Source organism: Odontesthes bonariensis, chromosome 8, assembly GCF_027942865.1.
Source record: "Odontesthes bonariensis isolate fOdoBon6 chromosome 8, fOdoBon6.hap1, whole genome shotgun sequence".
NCBI classification, from domain to species: Eukaryota; Metazoa; Chordata; class Actinopteri; order Atheriniformes; family Atherinopsidae; genus Odontesthes; species Odontesthes bonariensis.
In genome coordinates this window covers 17,983,063-18,004,250 of record NC_134513.1, presented here as the reverse complement: position 1 = coordinate 18,004,250, position 21,188 = coordinate 17,983,063, and the positions used below count along the sequence as shown (strand labels likewise).

The 21,188-nt window shown below is 40.4% G+C and overlaps 1 protein-coding gene across 1 annotated transcript; it reads right to left on the bottom strand.

Annotated features, from left to right (window-relative positions):
- Positions 1 to 676: 676 nt before the first annotated feature.
- Positions 677 to 16,638, bottom strand: dera (deoxyribose-phosphate aldolase (putative)). Its single transcript, XM_075472543.1, has 9 exons — positions 16,482 to 16,638; positions 14,459 to 14,556; positions 11,194 to 11,341; positions 10,613 to 10,708; positions 10,330 to 10,464; positions 7,498 to 7,626; positions 3,306 to 3,418; positions 874 to 1,023; positions 677 to 763 (listed from the first exon to the last, which is right to left on the bottom strand). The coding sequence occupies exons 1-9, from the start codon at positions 16,510 to 16,512 to the stop codon at positions 707 to 709; spliced, it is 957 nt and encodes a 318-aa protein (XP_075328658.1). The 5' UTR covers positions 16,513 to 16,638; the 3' UTR covers positions 677 to 706.
- Between the last annotated feature and the right edge of the window lie 4,550 nt (positions 16,639 to 21,188).

Here is a 21,188-nt window from a genome sequence, read left to right as displayed (position 1 = left end):
AGAAAATTAGCATATGTACTTTGAGGTCAACTTATTCTCCGTTCTGATTATATTGTCTAAACCGTACTAATTTGTGTATCTACCTTCTTGTTGTGTCAGTGAGTCTCAGTAATAAAGGTCACTGAAAGTGTCTGTCAAAGAGGCTGTTTCTGTTCCAGGTTCGATACCACTTTGTTTTGGCCGGTGCTGACCAAACCATGGGAAACAAACCAGAAATAGTTGCTGTGTGCAGGTAATAAAAATAGGTCAGTCTTTGTAATTTCTTGGTGTTCTTTAAAAAAAGTTTAAATATGCTTGGAAAAGCGTGACTTAATTTCCACAACAGTGGGCACATATCTTGTTCAAGATGTTACATAGGATTATCCATTTATTCTAAGTTTCAGATCAACGGTCGAAAGAACAGGAGTCACTCAGCATATCTTATCTTTAATTTTGCTGAGGATAATCAAGGGCCATGGATGAAATCTTACAATGGTAAAAAGAAAGAAAACCTAATCCTTCATTAGGTTTTCTTACCTCCAAAAGCACTAGTTATTCCTTAAAAAGTACCTTTCACACTAATTAATCATGTCTGTCAGTAAGTGTGGCAAGGTTAACAGAGCAGATGTATTAGTATCGTTCCTTCTGACTGAGCCTTATTTTGCATGTCTGTGGCTCTGACTTGTTTTCTAAAAAGAAAAAAAAAAAAAAAAAGACACCAATAACTTCAGGCCATGGGCAGCTCATGATAGGCTGCGTACTGTCCAGTCACGTGATGGTAGATCTGTAGAAACAAGAAGGGAAAAAAAAAAAAAAAAAAAAGGAGAGAGGATATGTGAGTAGGCAAAAATGAAGGTGCGTAGGGAGTAATGAGTTTTTGAGTTGAATTCTCACCTGTCTCTCAATGTCAGCCAAAAGGCTGCTGGCACCCAGGCGAAACAGGTGAGGGCAGAGCCAGTCGTTACCCAGCTCCTCTTTGATCAGAGTCAGCCACACCAGAGACTCTTGTGCGGTCCGAATTCCTCCAGCTGGCTTAAAGCCCACCTATGATGACACATGAAAAACAAAGACCGAGACAGAGGGAAAGGTGAAAGGGGAAAGGTTGGAGTGATCACTGGCAGCAGATGGTGTGGTGCTAGCTTTCAGTTCCTGTCCATGTTGTTTCCTGAAAGACTTCACCTGGGCTACCTGTTGATGCCGTGTACGACATTTTCAGCTAAGTTGCTGCCAAGATACAAAAAAAACACTCCAATTTATTCATGGCAAATTCTGAAGATTTCCACTACACCTCTCTCTGCTATACTTTGACTTTCTAAATGTTTGCCACCCGATTTGAATTGTAATCTGTTATCCATCTATAACAACAGCATATCTTTGATAATACTACATAGTACCCCCAGTTAATCACTGGGGCCTATGTATTCTTGGACACTTATTGTTTCCTAGAAAGCTGTGCTGATGCTCACTGGCCCCCAGCCTGGCAGGGCATTCATATTGATGGCGAGGACTTTGTTCTCTCCATCCAGACAACATTGCCTGTGGGAACCCAAGGTATTTGTAGCCGTCCTGAATGTCTGCTATATTGCCCTCTGGAAGTTCAACCCCTTCAGTTATGATCATCTTGCCTCTATTTGATGTGATGCAGCTGCATTTATCTAGTCCAAGCTATATCACAATGACCCAATCCCAATGTTATCCATGTAGAAGAGGTTGCTTATGATTGCTCCACATCGAAACTTGAACCAGTATCCATAGCCAATCTTAATTACCCTCAATCTGAATCAAGGGCCGTCTTCCACAGTCCCATTGAGTTCTTGATGAAGGCTCTTCGTGTCCTGTTGACATTGTGAATTCCCAGAATTCCAGTATCTATGTATGTGGCATTGAGTCATAGGGTTCCTTGTAGTCAGTTCAGGCAAGGCATAGATTATGGCTGTGTTCGAAACCGCATACGTCTCCTACTACTCCCACTACTCATACTAACTTTTTGAGTTAGTAAGCGAGTTTGAGTAAGCGAGAAGTTCCCAGATGCATACTAGATTCGCCAAAATGTTGGGTATGCATCATGAGGTTACTACTCATACTGAAACTACCCAAGATGCAACGTAACGTGACGTCGCCGATTGTCATTTCCTGTCAAAACGGCAGTTTCAAGCTAGCTACAACGAGGGTAGGTTCACTTCCTGTTTTCAAAACAAAAGCACCAATTGTATCATAATGGCTTTCCCTATGATAAAAGGCAACGGGTATTTTATTTTTGTGAAAATAACCGGAAGTGCATTGCTCACTGCGGCTAGCTTTAGTAGCACCGAATTCGTGGGAACAAACTTGTAAATAGCCGGTATTTTGTCAGATTTTCAACACGTTGGGGATCTAAACGACTACTTTCTCGCCTGAAAATGTTTCAAATGTTGCTAAAGTTTACAGAGTTTAGAGCTTAAGCGAAATCAGCTTCAGGCCGGCTGATTTCGGCTTGGGCAGGAGTGAGATGCATTGTGGGTAAATGCTCTGCATACTGTCTGATCGATGAGTATGTAGTATGCAAGTATGTAGTATGCGGTTTCGAACACAGCCTATGTCTGATCTTACTGTCTTGAGTGACAGTTCTGTTGATCAGTAGCTGATGTTTTGCTGGCAGGTTGTTGTAATGGTATCATCGCCACCCTTGATCAGTGTTCGATTCCTGCTCAGGGTATGCCTTCCAGACTTTGCCCAGATTAATGAGGTCCGCATCAGATGTTGGGGGAACCATGACATACTCTTAGGACATCACCCGTTTCGTCCTAGCTCCTTACGCACTTATTTGTTTCCTAAATTGTCTTTGTTTCCTAAATTGTCTTTGCCATTTGTCTAGGTACCTAGCTTACCGCACTTACTCTAGTACTAGTTGTGCTCTTAGCTGTTTGGTTTTGGAAGGAAATGGACTTATGATTTCTTGTGACCTGAAGTTCTTTTGCCTACCGATGTGGAACACACTTATTGTAAGCCGCTTTGGATAAAAGCGTCTGCAAAATGTAATGTAATACTGATGAGAAGTGTAAGTTTTCATCAGTGAAAGCTGTTATTTTCACTCAATCCGTCTCTCTGAATCTTGGTTTGTGAAAGTGCCACCAGTAAACCGCAGTCCAAAGACAGAACGGTGCTAACTGCTTGACCCTGTACATACATGCAATAGTTAAGATCATGCTTTTAGGGACTGATGGTTACTAAATGGAAGTTACAAATAATTCTGCAGTTAGCAAATACAGCAGCCATATACAGATGACCTACAGCTCAAATTCCAAATTAAACCAGGAAGTATTCAAAAGCAACATACACTACTGTACCTTTTGGCCTGTAGACAAGTAGTAGTCACGGATCGCTCTCACCATCACTATGGCAACAGGGTAAGTAGCATTGACAGCCTCCTTTCCTGTGGAAGTCTTGATGAAGTCTGAACCTGTTGTGTTTCAGGAATAAAATCAGAATCAGATTTTAATGGCCAAGTACGTTGACACACAGACAGAATGGTTTCTGTGCAAACCAAAAGAGCAGACAGAGGTTCTGCGAGTCTCATAGGCAGCAAAGTGTCAGCAGTGCTAAAGTTCAAGGAACTCTGACCCCATGTCACAAAACTTATGTCTGAAGCAACACATAGAACGTGGACCTATACATCTGCACACAGATTTTTCCTTTACAAAAACTCTCAATGACATTCTCTATTGTGTGCATCAGGCTATACAATTATTCACATAAACATGTGACAGCTATCTTAGTCTAAGACACTGTGCTGTTTATATTAAAAAAGTCTGTCATTATGGACTATGAAATTTTGGTATACTTTATATAGTGACAGTAAAGGAATCTTGAATCAAATATTCTAAGAAATCACAAGATCCCACCACTATTCTTGACGTGTGGTTCAAGACGTTTTCAACAATCGGTGTCACTTTTTTGGGGGGGGGCTTTTTATGCCTTTAGATGTAGAGAGACAGGAAGCAGGGGGCAGGGAGAGGGGGAACAACACGCAGCAAAGGCTCGTCCGATGTGGGACTCGAACCGGGGCCAGCTGCAGCGAGGACTATAGCCTCTTGTACATGGGGCGCCTGCTGTACCCACTACACCACAGACCGCCCCATCGGTGTCACTTCTGTGAAACGTGACAGTTTTTAAGGTGCGTTGTGAACATTATTGCATATTGAGCCCAGTTAAGCTAACTTTTCTGCCATCTTGCCGATAATGTCAAGTAAGGACAGTGACAAACAAAATAAAACCTGTAGAGGATGATTCGACATATCGGATGAGCCACTAAAGCAGAGAAGCAGACGGTCTGGCCTGGCCAGACAAGAACATATGCTGGCAGTTGACAAAGTACAACCGCATGTTCATTTAAAAAAAGAAAAAGAAAAAGAATCTCACAATTTTCATTCTTTTCTTTCACAGCCATTTCACTTTTTCCTTCACAGCTTATGTTTTATCAGCTTTCTGGTAAAAATAGATAATGAAATGACACTCTTTAATAGACTGCCAACAAACTACAGGCTGGAAGAAAAAAAAAAAAAACAGACCTTCTGCTTCCCTGGTGTGTAATGACTGTTCATTACTGAACGGAACAAGTTCAACACTTCCTAGTTCATTAAAGACTTGTTCTACACATGACTTCCAGACAGGTTTTTTTTTTTTCTCCAGCCTCCCCTCTCTCTCAAACTGGCATAATCTTAAAGATTCGTTATGGGGAGTCTTAATTACCAGATAATGGATAATGGTTATTAAATGCGGGTGGCTGTAATGAAGCTCTATTCATTTGTGCGAGCTGGGGGACACTGGCAGCGAACAGCAGAGTAAAATAGTCTGCGTCACAGATTGATAGGTGAAATTATAATTCAATTTCAGGAATCTCATATGCAATTCATAGGAACATGGGGAGATTAAGAAGCGAGCGTGGCGACAAAAGCGATGCATTATAATAATGATCTTTAACTGAGCCTCTGACAATTTAGTTCTTTAGTCAGCTTATTATGTGATGGCTAGTTAAGGATATGCTTTGTTTGCACACCCGCTCGCATGCGTGTGAGAAAGAAATGCTCAAGTTCACCTTTATAAAAATTCAAGGGAAACTTTATACACAATTGTTGCAGCTAAATAAGAAAATTGAACAATTGAAGATAGAACAATAGAAGTCGATCAAATTAAACTTTGTCACTTTTATGTATATATATATATATAAAAGATGAATAAAATACAGCTGTTTTGCAGCCAGTTAACCCTGCTTGAACAGTTGCAGGACTGCGCACACATTTGAAAATGTACACTTGTGCAGTTATTTATTTTAGAAACGTAAATTACAACGTGATTCCATGTTTCTTTCCACTAAGTCATCTGAAAAAAATTGAAAAAAATGGCCTTTTTCAGATCATTTAGGAATTTTCAGGCATTGAAATAAAATTCTTTTTATGTCATCTTTTTGTTTTTGCAGCTAAAAAAAAAAAAAAAAAAAAAAAAAAAATCAGCAAAAGGAACAGGAGCACGATTCTTAAGCCCCATACACACACGTCGCTGCTATTTACTCGCTCAGCGAGTGAAGTCAATAGAATGTCTATGTGTTCACGCAAGGCGAGGAGGCGAGTAGGCGAGGAGAGTACAAGCGAGTACAAGCGATGCGATGTGGGCGGATTCCGAGATGAACATATTTCAACTTCGAGCGACGCGAGTAAAGCGAGTAAAAGCGAGTAGCCAATTAAAATGCAGAATACAGATTATTGACAGGTGACGTTCCCCCAGTGTTCTCCAAACAGTGGCCACCCAACTCCAAGTCAGCAAAAGCACCCAAGCGAGTGGCGAGTAGGCGAGTGAGCGAGTAGCGAGTAAATAGTAGCGACGTGTGTGTATGGGGCTTTAGGGTCAGTCACTGTACCGTGCTTCAGTGGTCATCATAGGTCAGCTGACCAGCAGAGCACTGAGTGGAAGAAGGCCACAAACGGTTGAAAAAAAAAAAATGACTCCCGTGGGTCAATGCTTACTCGACCTGGTAAATTGAGACTTTTGGAAATCAGGGATTTACATATAACAGTCTGTTTTAGAGGGCGCTTAACTCACACTCTGCCCTTAATAAAGGAGGTGGTGACCTAAAAGAGTGATGTCATTTTTAAATCAAAATCAGAACGGCTCATAAATGAGGAACTTTCAAACAAAGGGACACTTTAAAAAAATGCTAGGGATGCGTTTTTGGGGGGTTCAGACCCCAAATATATGCTTCCAAGAGCAGAAAAATGTGATTTTTCCATTATATGTCACCTTTAATGCACTCCTGGCATTTATGCAACTAAAGAACAGGTGGATAGGCTGTAGCTCAGGGTGTAGAGTGGTTGACTTAATTTGAAAGATCATTGGTTTAATCCCAAACTTTCCCAGTTTATATGTAAAAGTAACCAAGGGAAAGGCACTAAATCCCCCCATTACACCCCCAATTCTAAGTAAATAAATGATAATAATCAAGATCTAAGGACTCAGGTCAGCTGGTCCAGTCCAGAGTCCAGACTAAACATGGAGAAGCAGCATTTAGCTGTTAAGCTGCAAACAAGTGGAACAAACTGCCAGTGGAGATTAAACTTTCACCAAATGTAGACATTTTTAAATCCAGGTTAAAAACTTTTCTGTTCTCATGTGTCTATGCATGAAATCTGCACGATATCTTTTAAATTATCTGGACTGTTGCTTGTTTTTAAATTATTTTTATTTCTTTCTCTTTATACCTCTCTTTATCTCCCTGCTGTAATGCTTTTATTTTATGTAAAGCAATTTGAATTGTTTAGTACATGAAATGTCCCATACAAATAAATTTGATTTGATGATAGGAATAAGTAAAGAAATGAATGTATCAAAACTGAAGCCACTAGGTGAGGTTTTTAAAGCTGAAAGTAAAAAGACACGCAAGACATACATAAATTTTTTTCAAAAATCTTCACAATATTATGGTGGTTTATATTACACAATATTACACCTGAAGAGGAAAGCAAAAAGAAATCAGTTTAACATTTTTCTCCTCACTTCTCCTCACTTTGAGCCCTAAAGGCAATTACGAAAATTCTGATCATCCATTTTCCAAGTCCAACCAAATTAACTTTTTTCTAATTCAACGATAAAAAAAAAAACATGTTCCCATGAGCCTTTGCACTCAGCAGAACGAAACAGTTCAGTCTGCCGGATGACATTCAAGGGTAGAGGCTTGTAGTTCAACCTGCTCATCTTGCAGAAAAGAGTATTACAAACGGAAATGCTCCCATCAGCTTACACGACGTGAAAAAACAAAAGGTCACTCAGAATTCTTTTTTTCATTTGCCTTTCAGGGCTTATGAAGTTATATCAATTTGGTCAGACTTCGAAAAACGGATGATCAGAATCTTTTTTTTTTTTTCCTCTTGCCCCACCGGGCTACGGTACAAACCTTTAGATTAACTTTGCTGATAAGAAGAGACAAACTGTGATCACCACAGCCATAATAAAATGTGTCAAAGTGTGCAATTAAGTTGTGAGACTGACCAGCCATCATAGCAACCATACTGGCTTTGTAGACATTGGTGAATGTTCCCAGCTCTCCAATAGCCAGGATGGTCTTCATGTGGGCATCACCACAGGCCTCTCGAAACTGGCGAATCTCATTGTACATAGCTGTAGAGGGGAAAAAAAATAAAACACTTACTTAAAAATACTTTATCCATGATCAAACTCCACTTCCTCACTGTTACTTTAACCCTAATTCAACCGTAGTCAGGAGAAAGTTCCAGTAATGTGGAAGACATCCTTCCTTGTTCCTGTACCTAAAAAACCTCATGCATCTGCGCTCAGTGACTACAGACCAGTTGCCCTAACATCCTAAGTCATGAAAGTTCTGGAAAGACCGTTACTGGCTCACCTAAAGAAGCAGGTGAAAACCTTTCAGGACCCACTACAGTTTGCTTATTGTCCTGAGGTTGGCATTGAGGATGCCAACATCTACCTGCTTCAGCGAGCCCACTCATCTGGATAAAGGAGGCAGCATGGTGAGAATCATCCATCTATACCCGCTTAATCTAATTTAGCAGGGGGGGGACTATCCAAGCGGGCGTTGGGCCAGAGGTAGGGTACACCCTGGATGGGTCGCCAGTCCATCAAAGGGCCACAGAGACACACTCGCCTCTCGGGACAATTTAGAATAGCCAATTAACCTGACATGCATGTTTTTGGGCGATGGGAGGAAGCCAGAGTACCCGGAGAGAACCCACGCATACACGGGGAGAACATGCAAATTTCACACAGAAAGGCTCCGGCCGGGATTCGAACCCTTTTGCTGTGAGGCGACGCGTGCTGACCACCACACCACCCCCGGTTTGAATCGTGTTCTTTATTTTCTCTTGTGCCTTTAATACATTTCAGCCTGCACTGTTATGTAAGAAGCTCCAGAAAATACAGGTTGATGCATCCACAACTGCCTGGGTTACTGACTACTTTTCACAAATGGACCAAAGTTTGTAAGACTGATGGGTTGTGCACAGGAGTACCACAGGGGACCGTACTATCACCGTTTCTCTTCACTCTGTATACCTCAGATTTCCAGTACAATTCAGAGTCTTGTCATCTGCAGAAATACTCTTGTGACTCTGTAGTTTGTTGGGTGTATCAGTGATGGCCAAGAGGATGAGTACAGGGTCAATCACTTTGTGGTATGGTCTGGGATCAATCACCTAATCTTAAACACAAACAAATGATGACATGATTGTGGACATTAGGAGGACCAGGAGTAAGCCAAATGCTGTCTCCATCCAAGGTGAAGCGGTGGAGGTGGTTGAGGAGTACAGATACCTGGGCGTTTACCTAGACAGCAGACTGGACAGGAAATGTAACTCAGCTCAATTCAATTCAATTCAGTTTTATTTATATAGTGCCAAATCACAACAAATGTCATCTCAGGGGACTTTAAAGATACAATCCAATTTAAGCCAATTAGAATCCAATTCATTGTAATACAATCATAAACCAATCAAATCCAATTCATTGTTTTCTAATTTAGTCCAATTCATACATACATAGCCAGTTAAAAGAAAGTAACCTAGCTAAGAAAACCAACATATTGCACCAAAACTTCACTTCGATCCAATCAAAGGCTGTGGATTGTGCAAGACTGAGCCCGTCTACATGAAGGGACATAACAGACTGTACTTTTAAAGAAGCTAAGGTCTTTCAATGTCTGCACCAAACTGTTGCATTCAGTGACTAAAAGAAAATGAACAAACTGATAAAGAAGGCTGGTTCTGTGCAAGAGTCTGCTCTGGCTTCTTTATGCAAAAGAGATACAGGAGGTCCTTTATGCCAGCACCAATAGGTGTTTATAATGGTTGGATTAACAAAAAAAAAAAAAAAACATGCAACAATATAACTTTCCCTTGGGACAAAGAAAGCATTTTTCATTTAATTTAACATTATTACCACCTCCCTAATATAGAGAGTGCTCTCCTCAGCCTGCCAAAAGAGCTCCGACCAATCAAGGAGTGGTCAAAGAGGCCCTGAAGGTGTCCTAGAATGTATTGCATGAGGACCTTAGCAAAGCATCCCTTAAGGCCTCAGTGTGCTTCTCCGTCACCATCTGTAGTCACGGAGAGGCTTTAAACCTTTCGAAGTTCTCCTCGGGATGTCGGATACGCAAGGCAATTCACCTCCCGATCAGTAGGCGTCGCTACATTAAACGACCAAATCTCGCAACGTCAATCGTGAAAGTCATTGATTGATTGTTTACCTTCCGGCTCCGTTCCACTCCTCACAGTGAATGATGGCGACCGAGAGAGAGAAATTTTCTCCATTTTGTTTTAAATGTTGACACAGTAAACTCTTTCAAAAATGGCGGTGTTGTTGTTGTGAGAGGAGGGAACTAGCCAACCGGAAAAGTGATTCCGGAAATGATGTTTCCGACCAATCACAACCTGTCCGGTCTCCGTCGCCTCGACGGATAGATAGGAATTTTGGCAGACGCACGCACGCTCTCCGTAGACGGCCATAAATCAGCCTTTAGGCCCTGTGGGTTGTGGGGATGGTCTTTGTGTGTTGGGCTTGCTTCCCATGGATGTTATCAGATCCCATCAGATTGGTATTTGGAAAGTTTAGAGGTCAGGGAAAGACATCACGCTCTTTGTGCCAGTGCTGAGTCTTAGATTACACCTACTCAAGTCAGCTCTTGGTTTTATTAACAATTGGGATAATAAGGAATTTTTCTCTACATTTAAATGAATAAACAATGTTCTTACTTTTGGAGAAAAAAAAACAAGAATCATTGTGAAACTAACTGACAGATGGTGTTGTAATTACAGCAACAGTAAGGTTACTTGTTGTGTCAGAGCATACCTTCCCACTGCCCTGTGAGAGCAAGCGTCCTGTTTATGACTATGTCGATCTCCGTAGCACCATGGCTGACTGCCATGCGGACCTCCTGCAGCCGTGTCTCCAGCGGTGTCTGGCCTGCTGGGAACCCAGTGGCCACTAGGAAAGCAGGGAAAACAAACTATGAACAAAACACACACATATATGCACATTTTTACACTTTCCACAAACTAAACACATTAGCTTAGTGTACATTTTTTAGTAATTAAGTGTTATTGCAGGTGTAAATAAGTTTCAGGTGACTTACCTGAGGCAACAGATAGGCTGGAGTTAGCTGCTTTTAATGATTTGACAGCATCGGCCACACGAGATGGATAAACACACACTGCTGCTGTAGTTATTCCTAACAAAACACAACAAGAAGCAGCGCTGTGAGGAAACCTACTAGTGAAATGGTCTGTGTCTCCCTCTGCAGGTTAGATTCATGTTTGAACAGAAATAGGACATGCTCAACAGATGAGATCTGTTTGCTGTTATTGAACAAGCAATTTTGTCAATAGGTGAACTGGACGTCCCTGCAAAATGCAAGACAGTGATCCCTTGAATTTCTTACATTCTATGTTATAAAAAGTCTAAATCAAGCAGAAGTTGCAGTATTTGAAAATAAACTTTAAATAAATGAGTAAATAAATGCTATTTCACTGTGTCTGGAGATGCTGAACACCTAGCATCATTTATCCTTTTGGGATAAATAAAGTTTTTTTTTTCATTCAATTTTCATCTAATTTCTATATTGATGTATTTACTAATCCATTTTTGATCAAGCCTAACAGTGGTTCAGACCAAAAAGTGGTAGACTGACAGTAAAAGCCAGATGCGGGAGCAAACCTTTGTCGTGCATGTCCATCTTCTTGAGCAAGTCATACCGGACTGGCTGGATGGCTTTAAGACAGAGCCGATGGACGTTGGAGGGTGTATCATCTCCAGCCAGTGTTGTCAAGTCAATACATGTAACAGCCTTCAGTAGCCAGGCAGACTGAATGAAAAACAGAAAGAAATAGCACTGAACAAAAATGAATTCCTAAGATGCTAGCAATGGAGATGTTCTTGTGGCCATTACTAAAAACTATTTATTTTGGGTTGGGAGTGCACAAAATCCTTAAAAATAATAAGACATACATAGAGACAACATATTTGTTCATTCCAGTTCTAAGAAGAAAAAAAAAGGCTTTTTTTTAAATTATTTTTAGACAATAAATTCTTATCAAATTTCTGATTTTGTACTCAGGGAAAAAAAAAGGGAAACAAAAAACTAATTGCAAATTTATTTGTTATTTTTTTCCAGTTTGAGACAAATAACATAACCGCAAAGTTATCTCTGCCCCGTGTATGCTGTCATCTACAAATCCTGAGCTTTACTGAGCATGCTTGATCAGCGCGATGAATATATATACATGATGCAATGTTTCCTCGTTTGCTTATCATGTGCATTAAGAAAACAAATGAAATATCTTGTACATTTTTCCATGTAAACTATCATGTGCTTATCGGGGTAGATCCTTTATGTGGAGTGTTGGTGTAGCAACAGAGCGTCAGACAGTGAACCAGCAACTTTTCTGAAATTCCATGGATTCAGCCTGCGCTCAACAGTGGAGACCAGGCAAGATTAATGGGTTAGCCTACAAAGTCAAAACATTTAGTGCCACAGAGGTGTCTTTTTTTAAATCTAGTTCACCCAACGTAATCATTAACAGGCTTCAATATATAACCTGTTGAGTCATGTATTCGCTATCACAGTTTCACAAGCGAAAGGTGTCATTGCCATGGGAACCTATAGCATTTGATGATAAAGACACACTGTTTTCAAATGTTGACATATTTACTGTCTGTTGGAGCTGATAAAACACAGCTTAATATATTAACGAGTCGATGGTATCTGTCATAGAAAATAGCCTGTTGATTGTGAAACAACCTGGTCAAAAACTAAAATGAGCTCCGAAATTTCCTTCATTATGGAACAGGCTAAGGGTTAAATGTTCTTCTTGAGTTTCAAGTGCAGGTATATTGAGTTTAAAGGTTAAAAAAAAAAAAAGTTCAGCTGTATAGGACATAAACAGCAACATTGCCAGCAACAACATAGACCTAAACAGACTGGCCTATATTCAAGCCCGGCCTCGTGTAGGCTTGGGCAAATGCTCCCACAATCCAGTGGGAAAGTCATTGCTTTGTGAACTGGAGACAACAAACACCGCCGCCATTCTTTAGGCACAGAAGAAGGTGGAGGAGAGAATGCCACAATTAACTCCTGTACGAATTACAAAAACACACCAACACTGCTCTGAGGCACCACTCTTCAAATAACCTACACTTACCGTCACAGAGAGACCTAGTGGAGGATGCTCTGAATGATATTGATTACACTAAGGGCAGCCCCACCGTGCTTAGAATACCACTCAGGGGGCATTCCTACAGAGCCAGGTGTTCTGGTTGAGGGTGAAATATCGTTCACCCTGCCTACGGCAGCATGTCCTTGCTAAGCAGGAGCTGGCATAGCTGTCTGCACAGACGCTGATAATTCTCAGCCAGCCAATGCGCTGTTGGCCCGAGCAAAGCTAGCAGATTTAGCGTGTTCCCTCACCCTGGACAGAATGGACGCTATCAGGGCTCGAGAGGAAAACGTGTACAGGAGGACACGGGGCCAAATGTGCACAAGCATCGAGGGTCGTGAATGGAGAAGAACAGTGGACATTTTGTTTGGGAACACCCTTGGCGATTGATATAAGCCACCGTTATCAAGTTGTCAGTTCTCACCAGAACATGGAAATGAGAAATGAAAGAAAAGCACTTTAGGGAGAGAAACAATTTCAGAGACCTCTCGCACATCGGCCCCTCACATATACTGCCCCAAACCGGCAGGCTGGTGTCTGTTTCGATCACTTTCTGTGACAGGACAATGCCCAATGGGCACCCACTGAACCAGGAAAGCTCGACTTTGCCGGCAAAGGATCCACAACAGGTATACTTAGTTCTATCTATATCTATATTCAGTTTAAATTCTGATTCAGATTAAAACTTTTTATCTAATTAATCACATGATTTCCCTGATTAATCACGATTAATCGCATTTGTTCGCAAAATCCAAAAATTAATTCAAAAGTAGTGTGTAGCCTTTAGCATTTAGTTTATTTTAAATGTGCTGCCATATGAATGAAAGTGCCATAACATTTGTTGTGCAAACACACTTTTAACATCAGCATCTTTCTGTAGTTTTTATATTTTTTTTATGTTTTACTTGTTGAAACAAGTAAAACAGGAAGTAGCGCCGGTTAGCTCCGTGAGCTTCACACAGAGACCGAGGAGCACCTGTAACGGTGATGTTACCTGCTAGTTTATTTTTATTTTATTACTCCATGCTTCGTGGTGTTTGCTGTAACTGTGTGAATGTGATGCATTCAACAGACTTTTACAATAACAAAAGCTGCGTTAATGCGCAATAAAATATTTATCGGCGTTAAATAATTAACAAGTTAAGGCGATAATAACGAGTTAACTCGCCCAGCCCTAATTTATTTATATGGCACATTTAAACAACCAAAGTGCTTGTGATGTAATGTGATAGCAGTAGTAGTTCTGCATTTTTTCAGTCGGATTTTGCTGTCTAGGAAATCATTGGGATGAGAACCGATGAAAGGATGGAGTATCTCATGAGCAATACAATCAGAAACTCTCAACATAAAACTGCTCCAGAGCAGGTTATGGGTCCAGCATCAATTGTGTATATATCTACCATAATGATCAAATTAGTTCACTTCGGACACATAGACAATATAACATGTATGTAGCAGAGATAACTTACAGGTAATGTTACTCGTCTCAGATGTAAAAAAAAAAAAAAAAAAAAAAAAAAAAAAAAAAAAAAAAAAAAAAGAATCATAGCCATTATCTGTTTTCTTTCCATTATTGATCGAAGCAAATCAGAAGATGGAGAATGCTTTGTTATAAGATTTTTCATTTTGGTCTAGAAAACAAATTTTTGGAAAGAACCTCACATTCAGATACAGATATATAAAGGGATAGCCATGTAATTTGTTAACAGTTGAAGAAGTATAGACTGTTTTACTACACACTAGAATCTGGTAAAAGGAGCACTTACCTGCCACTGTTTCTTGGGGACCTTTTGTCCTTGAATGTGCTGAGCCCTCTTCAGGATGGCCTGTGTATTCACTCTTACTTTGGATATCCTTTCCAAGTCTGGATTCCAATAAAAGACAGTAACAATAAGGGAAAAAAAAAAAAAAAAAACATTAAATACATACCTATATTTGCCTCTACCAGTACCCCTCCTATACCCTTATTACACCGGAGTGGTGCCCTGTGTTAGCAATCCAGTACAGACATATTATTCGCTCGATCAAGAGTCCCTCGTTTCAAAGGTCCATAAAACCTTTGAAACATCTGCCTTTCTGGCAGACTCTTTATCCTTCAACGTTTTATCTCATCCACAGATGGTTGTGTAGCACTTGACACCTCGTACTTCTTAACACTTCACAGAGGCTGAAGTTCTTAGATATAGTGGTGCTCAAGGTCAGGCTTCTTTCATACAGGCTTTTCCTTTACTTTCCTCGTCTTTTGAAATGAATGTGTGTAAGTGTCTCAACACTTATGCTATTTTTAAGTGATGCATATTTTTTTTTATTAGCAAAATAAAGCACGCAACGCTTAAAATAGGATGCTCATCATAAAAAATGATATCGAAATAATAATCAAGTCATAATACTTACATGCCTAACTAGCAAGTGAATAATATGCACTGGTTCTCTCTACAGGTGACTTGATGTTGAAGCTGTAGATATAACGCATAAAGTATGGATGTGCTGTGCCTGTGCTGACCTCAGATCAATTCCCCTTTTCACACTACCTAAAAATCTCACCTGTTTAAAAACGTATGAAAATGTGAACAAAGGGACCAATTTGCATTAGATCATGGAACATGTTTTGTTTTCACTTTTTAGCCAGGCTCTGGACAAATACGGCCCAAATTCATCATTAAACTGGATGCGCAACTCACTGAAATAAACAGATTTTGTTTTCCATGTATTGCTGGGAAAGACAAGTCCGAACAGTATTGATTCTCAAAAAGGGAACCAAATCTAAGGCACTGGACCTTTACAGAAAACATCTAATGTGAGGGCAGCAAAGACATGTCACACTGGTGCTTCATCAGTAAGGAATCCATAGCTACTGTCATGTGCATCTTCATGTCTCATCATCTGAAAATATCAGCGTTGGTTTAACATCATAAAACTGATTCTCAACAACACGGTTAAAGGGATAGTTCGCCTTTTTTGACATGAAGCGAAAGTAGTCCGGCTAGTTGGCGTGCTGTGCAGACCAAGCAGTAAACACCGTAACAGGCGCGGCTGTCGGCAGGTGGCAGCACGCAGTGATACGAAGGGAGAGAAAATAGTACCGAGCGATTGTGAGGTCTGACTTTTTCCTGGAGAAAGATTTTATGATGCAAATGTATTACTCTTTTGAACGCATATTGTTTTGAGAAGCAAAACGCTTTATTTTTTACACCCCAGCCAACTAGCCGGACTACTTTTGTCAACACCAAAACGAGGCTGGAACTCCGCTCACAGGACGCAGAAGGGGGTAAGTCAATGTTCATAAATGATATTGCTAATATGGGATGTCATACAGCTTCATGTCAAAAGAGGCGAACTATCCCTTTAACCAGTCAGCTGAGCTGTGACACATGGGCTTCACATGGGTTTCACGAGAAACCAATCACACTTTCATAAGGAAGTCTGACTGTAGTCCCACTAGCTGCTGAGATAGAGCTTAAAGTAGTATAAAATGTGAGTAGAAAACTAGACTTTTTAGAACTGCTATATCATGACAACGTGTCATCTTCGTTCGCGATGTCATTGACCTCTGGTTACACATTAAACTCCAGAATGTTAAGGCTACTCAAACTTACCGCTCTTGACTGTTGTGCTTTTAATAACAAACGACTCAATGTGCATTGGCTTCTGAACGTCACGTAACGCACATAATATGTAAAGCGTTGTTTGAGTGTGAGTAAATTGAAGATGAATGCGCGTGTTTCTAAGGAAATGACAGGACAGCAGCAGCTACCACAGTACGAATCGCTTGGCCGTGGTTTCACTTACCGAGGATTGTGCCTGGGTTTCGAGCCGACATCTTTACAGGCAGGAACAAAGTGCTAATGTCTAACTAAACAGCAGATTCAAAACGCCGCCACCAGTGAGCGTGGTTAAATCAATCTCCTCTAGTGTGGAGTAGTGATGGAAGGGATTCTCTCTCTCTCTCTCTCTCTCTCTGCAGGTATGCGGGGTTTTTTTCTTTTTTTTTTTTTTCTTTTGGTGTTCATTGGCGGTTGGCAAACAATGCTATGGTGCATTACCGCCACCTACCGGTAAGGAGTTGGGATCATATCATTATTAGGGCTGGGCAACGATTCAAATTTTTAATCTAATTAATCACAGTTGTCCATAAAAAAAAACAAATTAAACTTAAACCTAACAAAATCAAAAGACCACTGATGCACCATGGGGAATGTGGTTTAACGCAGGCAAAAGAAGATGAATGTCCAAAATGAATTCTTGCGTTTTCTGATGATTTATTTCCAAACAATAAAACAAACAAAAGAATACAATGCCTGCTGCTCTCTCTTTTTCCCTGTTAAAAAAACATTGGCCCACCCAGGTGCATGCTGGTACTCCAGGTGCCTACCTACACAAATAGCCTCAGGTGCCCAGTGTGACCCAATTACCGAAAATATTCTAAACAAATAACTAACAAAGAATATTGGCAAAAAAATATAATCTAAATAAAGCACTGAAATTAATTAAATAAAGTTACTCATAATTAGCCAATTAAATTTACAACTAGAACCAAAAAACAAAAACCAACTTTACAAATAGCTCCTAAACACATGATTTCCCTGATTAATCACGATTAATCGCATTTAATGCAAAATCCAAACATGAATTCAAAAGTAGTGTATAGCTTTTAGCATTTAGTTTATTTTAAATGTGCTGCCATATGAATGAAAGTGCCATAACATTTGTCGTGCAAACACACTTTTAACATCAGCATCTTTCTGTAGTTTTTATGTAGAAGCCTCGCTCCACTGTCTGTTTCCTTGAATGACTTCCTGCTATCAGTTGTGTGTTTTGCCTTTAAGTGATATTTTAGACTGGAACTACTACGGTGAGAAGACAATTCAACTTGGCAGTGTTTACAGATGACTTTGGTTCTGTCGACTCCGCCGTCTGGAAGAACTTTAAAATGAAAATGGCCGAGTAAAAGTTCCGTACCCTTCTCCATGTTTGGTGGATCCGCCAATTACTTTCTTTTCCGGTTCCGCAGCAGACAGCAACTTCTAAATTGAAGGTAAATATTGAAGTGAGCATTGTCTGTTGGGATATATAATATGATCATCTTAAAATAAAGCATAACCTATCATTGACTTTTTAAATACACTTGAACAAATTCTTTATCCTCTTTGAAACAATGCTGATTGGACTGGTCACACCAGGAAATTCTGCCGGGGTGTTGATGATTCATCCATCCATCCATTAGCTATACCACCTTTCTAGCTGTGGATTGTTAGAGGGCTTGACATTGGGCATAAGACAGATTAAATCACTGGGATATAACCCCTTAATCACAGGGTTAACACTGACAGATAACCACTGTCATGCACACGCACGCACCCAAATCTACAGCCAAATTGGAATCACCATTTGAATTACCATCAGATAACGTAAGGTGCATGTCTTTGGACTGTGGCAGGAAGCCAGAGCATCCAGTAAAAAAGAGAAAAAACCCTCTATGGAAAGAATGCAGGACAGAATCTGTCTGCTCTGACGCAACAGTGCTAACCACATTACCACTGCTCTTCCTCCAGAATGTAAACACCATTTTTAGCAGGTCTAATTCTACACTGAATCATTTATGCTTGAAAACTGTTCAAAAACTTTTCTCTCGTGCCCTACATCTCTTGTATCTGACACTTGCCACCACCATTCCTGGCTCCCTGGGACTCCGATCCTATGAAAAACAAGGGGAGGCCATGCTTGAAGCATTTTTTAATATCATTTCAAGATCCCCACTTACTTATCTCATTATCTAATCTAACAGAGGATTTTGTAATGATAATGGATAAACGTATGCCATTATCTTGAGTTAATGGCTTTATATATTTTGTTCGTCTGGCTTTCTAAAGTTTTTTTTCACATTTACACAAACAGTGGGATGGCCTGAAGTTGCACCTACTGGTTGAAGTGTAGCAGAGTTGGTTTAACTCATCTGTGCTCATTGCAGGAAATAGAAGTACACATGTATGCCTGGACTTCATTTAATAGATCCTCATGAACTCTAATGACTGGAGTAATGATGAAATTAGATGTCAACACCCACCTGCTAATTTTTAAAGCTGCAACTGTAATGACTTGGTGATTTTAAGAAACCAAAGCTCTTTATCTCAAGAAAACAGCAAATTCCTCAAGAAAATTAGGCAAAATTAACTTTTAACTATACTAAACAGGCAAAATAATACACTCATAATCTAAAATTAAGGGCATCAAAATCAGTAATTGCAGGCAAGGTCAAGCTCAGATTCTGTATGATATTCTGGCTCCGTTCCCTGCCCTGGACGCTGCCCTCAGCCTTTACTACCTGCCTTTTGCATTTAAACTCCAACTCGAACCTGCATCCTGTCACATTTGTGAAGTCAGCACTGATGTCGTCTTTGATGTACTGTGGAACCAGCTCCTCAAAGCCCCTCATCAGAATGGGATTATCACAGGGTGGTAAAAACTGGAAACTGGAACTGGAAACTTAATCAAGGGACAGTTTGCTAACTGAAACATGGCAGGATTATCTACCATGCTGCATGATGACAGCCAGCTGTAACTCAGGAAGTACGGTGGTTGTTCTTCAATGGGAAGGCTGCCGGTTCAAACTCCAACTTTTCCAGTTTAGATGTCAAAGTATCAGTGAGCAAGAAATCTAATCCCACGTAAACCGCAGTACTTCCCTGCTTGTTGAGTCACTTTGGATAAAAGTCTCTACTAAATTAATGTAATTATCTGAAATGTTTCGGTAAAGCCAGGGGTCTGTAAAGAATTGAAAACGTTATTCTCCAATTTGATCCCCCCTATCTTAAAGATCTCATTGTAAGATATTTTCCTAACAGAGCACTTCGCTCCCAAACTGCAGGTTTACTTGTGGTTCCTAGAGTTTCTAAAAGTAAAATGGGAGGCAGAGCCTTCAGTTATCAGGCCCCTCTCTTGTGGAATAAGCTGCCAGTAAATGTCCAGGAAGCAGACACCCTTTCCACTTTTAACCCATTTAGGCCTAAGACGCCTGGAAAAGAATGCCTGTAAAACCTATGGGCGATTTCAGAAAGACCCCCTAAAACCTGAAGTATTTCTGGAAATTCAGAAATTGTGTCAACGCCTACTAAATGATTGATTTCTCAGCCTCTGTAGCAGATAGAAACAAAATTCAAAAAGTATTTGAGAGCTTACACCTGTGGCTTTCTTTGGAAATTGAGTTTATTTACATACACCTTCACGAAAATAGAACATGTAAAAAGGAAAGTGCAGGAACAGCACTATTTTCAATTAGAAAACAGTAATAAAATAAAATTAAATTTAATTTTATATTTAAATTATTTATTTATCTATTTATTTTATCGCCAGTAATCTCTTCGTACTGGCAGCACAAGGAGCCCATACACATTCCAATAAACTTTTTCATCTCCGGCACAGTTACGTGTGACCACCTTGCCATCTTTGCTCGAGCTGGAGTCTGAAGTACCTGCTCACTGTATCTATTCGTCTCGGAAACGAGATGCGCCCAAAGCTCCTCAGTAAAAATATGATTAAATGCCTGCAACGGTGTGGCATCTGCAGGTAAATCGACTTTCACCCCTGGTGTGCGGTTGAAATCTCTCCGTCGATTACGGTGGTAATTGTCAGTCTTCCACTCACTTTCAAACCCTTCAAAATCATCCTCAAACATATGTGCTAGCCATAAAGCTTGATCAATTGGGTCAGCACTTTCATCAGCATCATCAAAGCCAAGAAACTCCTCACAATCGCTACCGTCTGAAAAAGACGTGTATGCTTTCCCGGCCTTAAAGGTAGAATAACGCAACAGCGCCCCCGGCTTTAAAGGTAGAAATGCGGCAATGCTTTCCCGGCCTAAATGGGTTAAGACCAGGCTTAAAACTTTCCTTTTTGATAAAGCTTATAGTTAGGGATGGCTCAGGTGATCCTGAAACATCCCATAGTTAAGCTGCTATAGGCCCAGACTGCTGGGGGGCCTCATCTGTCACACCTTTCCTCACTTTACTCTCTTTTTCCCCTGTTTAATTTCTCAAATGATATTATGTACATGTAACATTATTGTGGTCATTAACTCGTGTTTCCCTGTTCCAACAGGTATCCTTTGAATACTGTTACAGTGGGTTTTTCCCCTCTTTTCTGTCTTCTCAGACCCCAGGTGGTGGAGGCGGATGGCCACCCTTCCTGAGTCTGGTTCTGCCAGAGGTTTCTTCCTGTTAAAAGGGAGTCGTTCCTTTCCACAGTCGCCTCAGGCACGCTCAGGACGGGAGATTGGACTGAAGACAAGTTTCGGTGCAATGTGTTGGTTTCCTTAGCTAGGAAATTGTTTTTGAATTGGCTCTATATGAATGAATTGGATTATTTTGTAAATAATTATGATTACAATTAATTGAATTCCAATTGGCTTCAATTGGTACATCCATGTGGTAGAAGTATCGGCAAGTACTCAGATCCAAGTATCTGTACCGTATCGGTTTGAAAAAAAAAAGTGGTATCGCT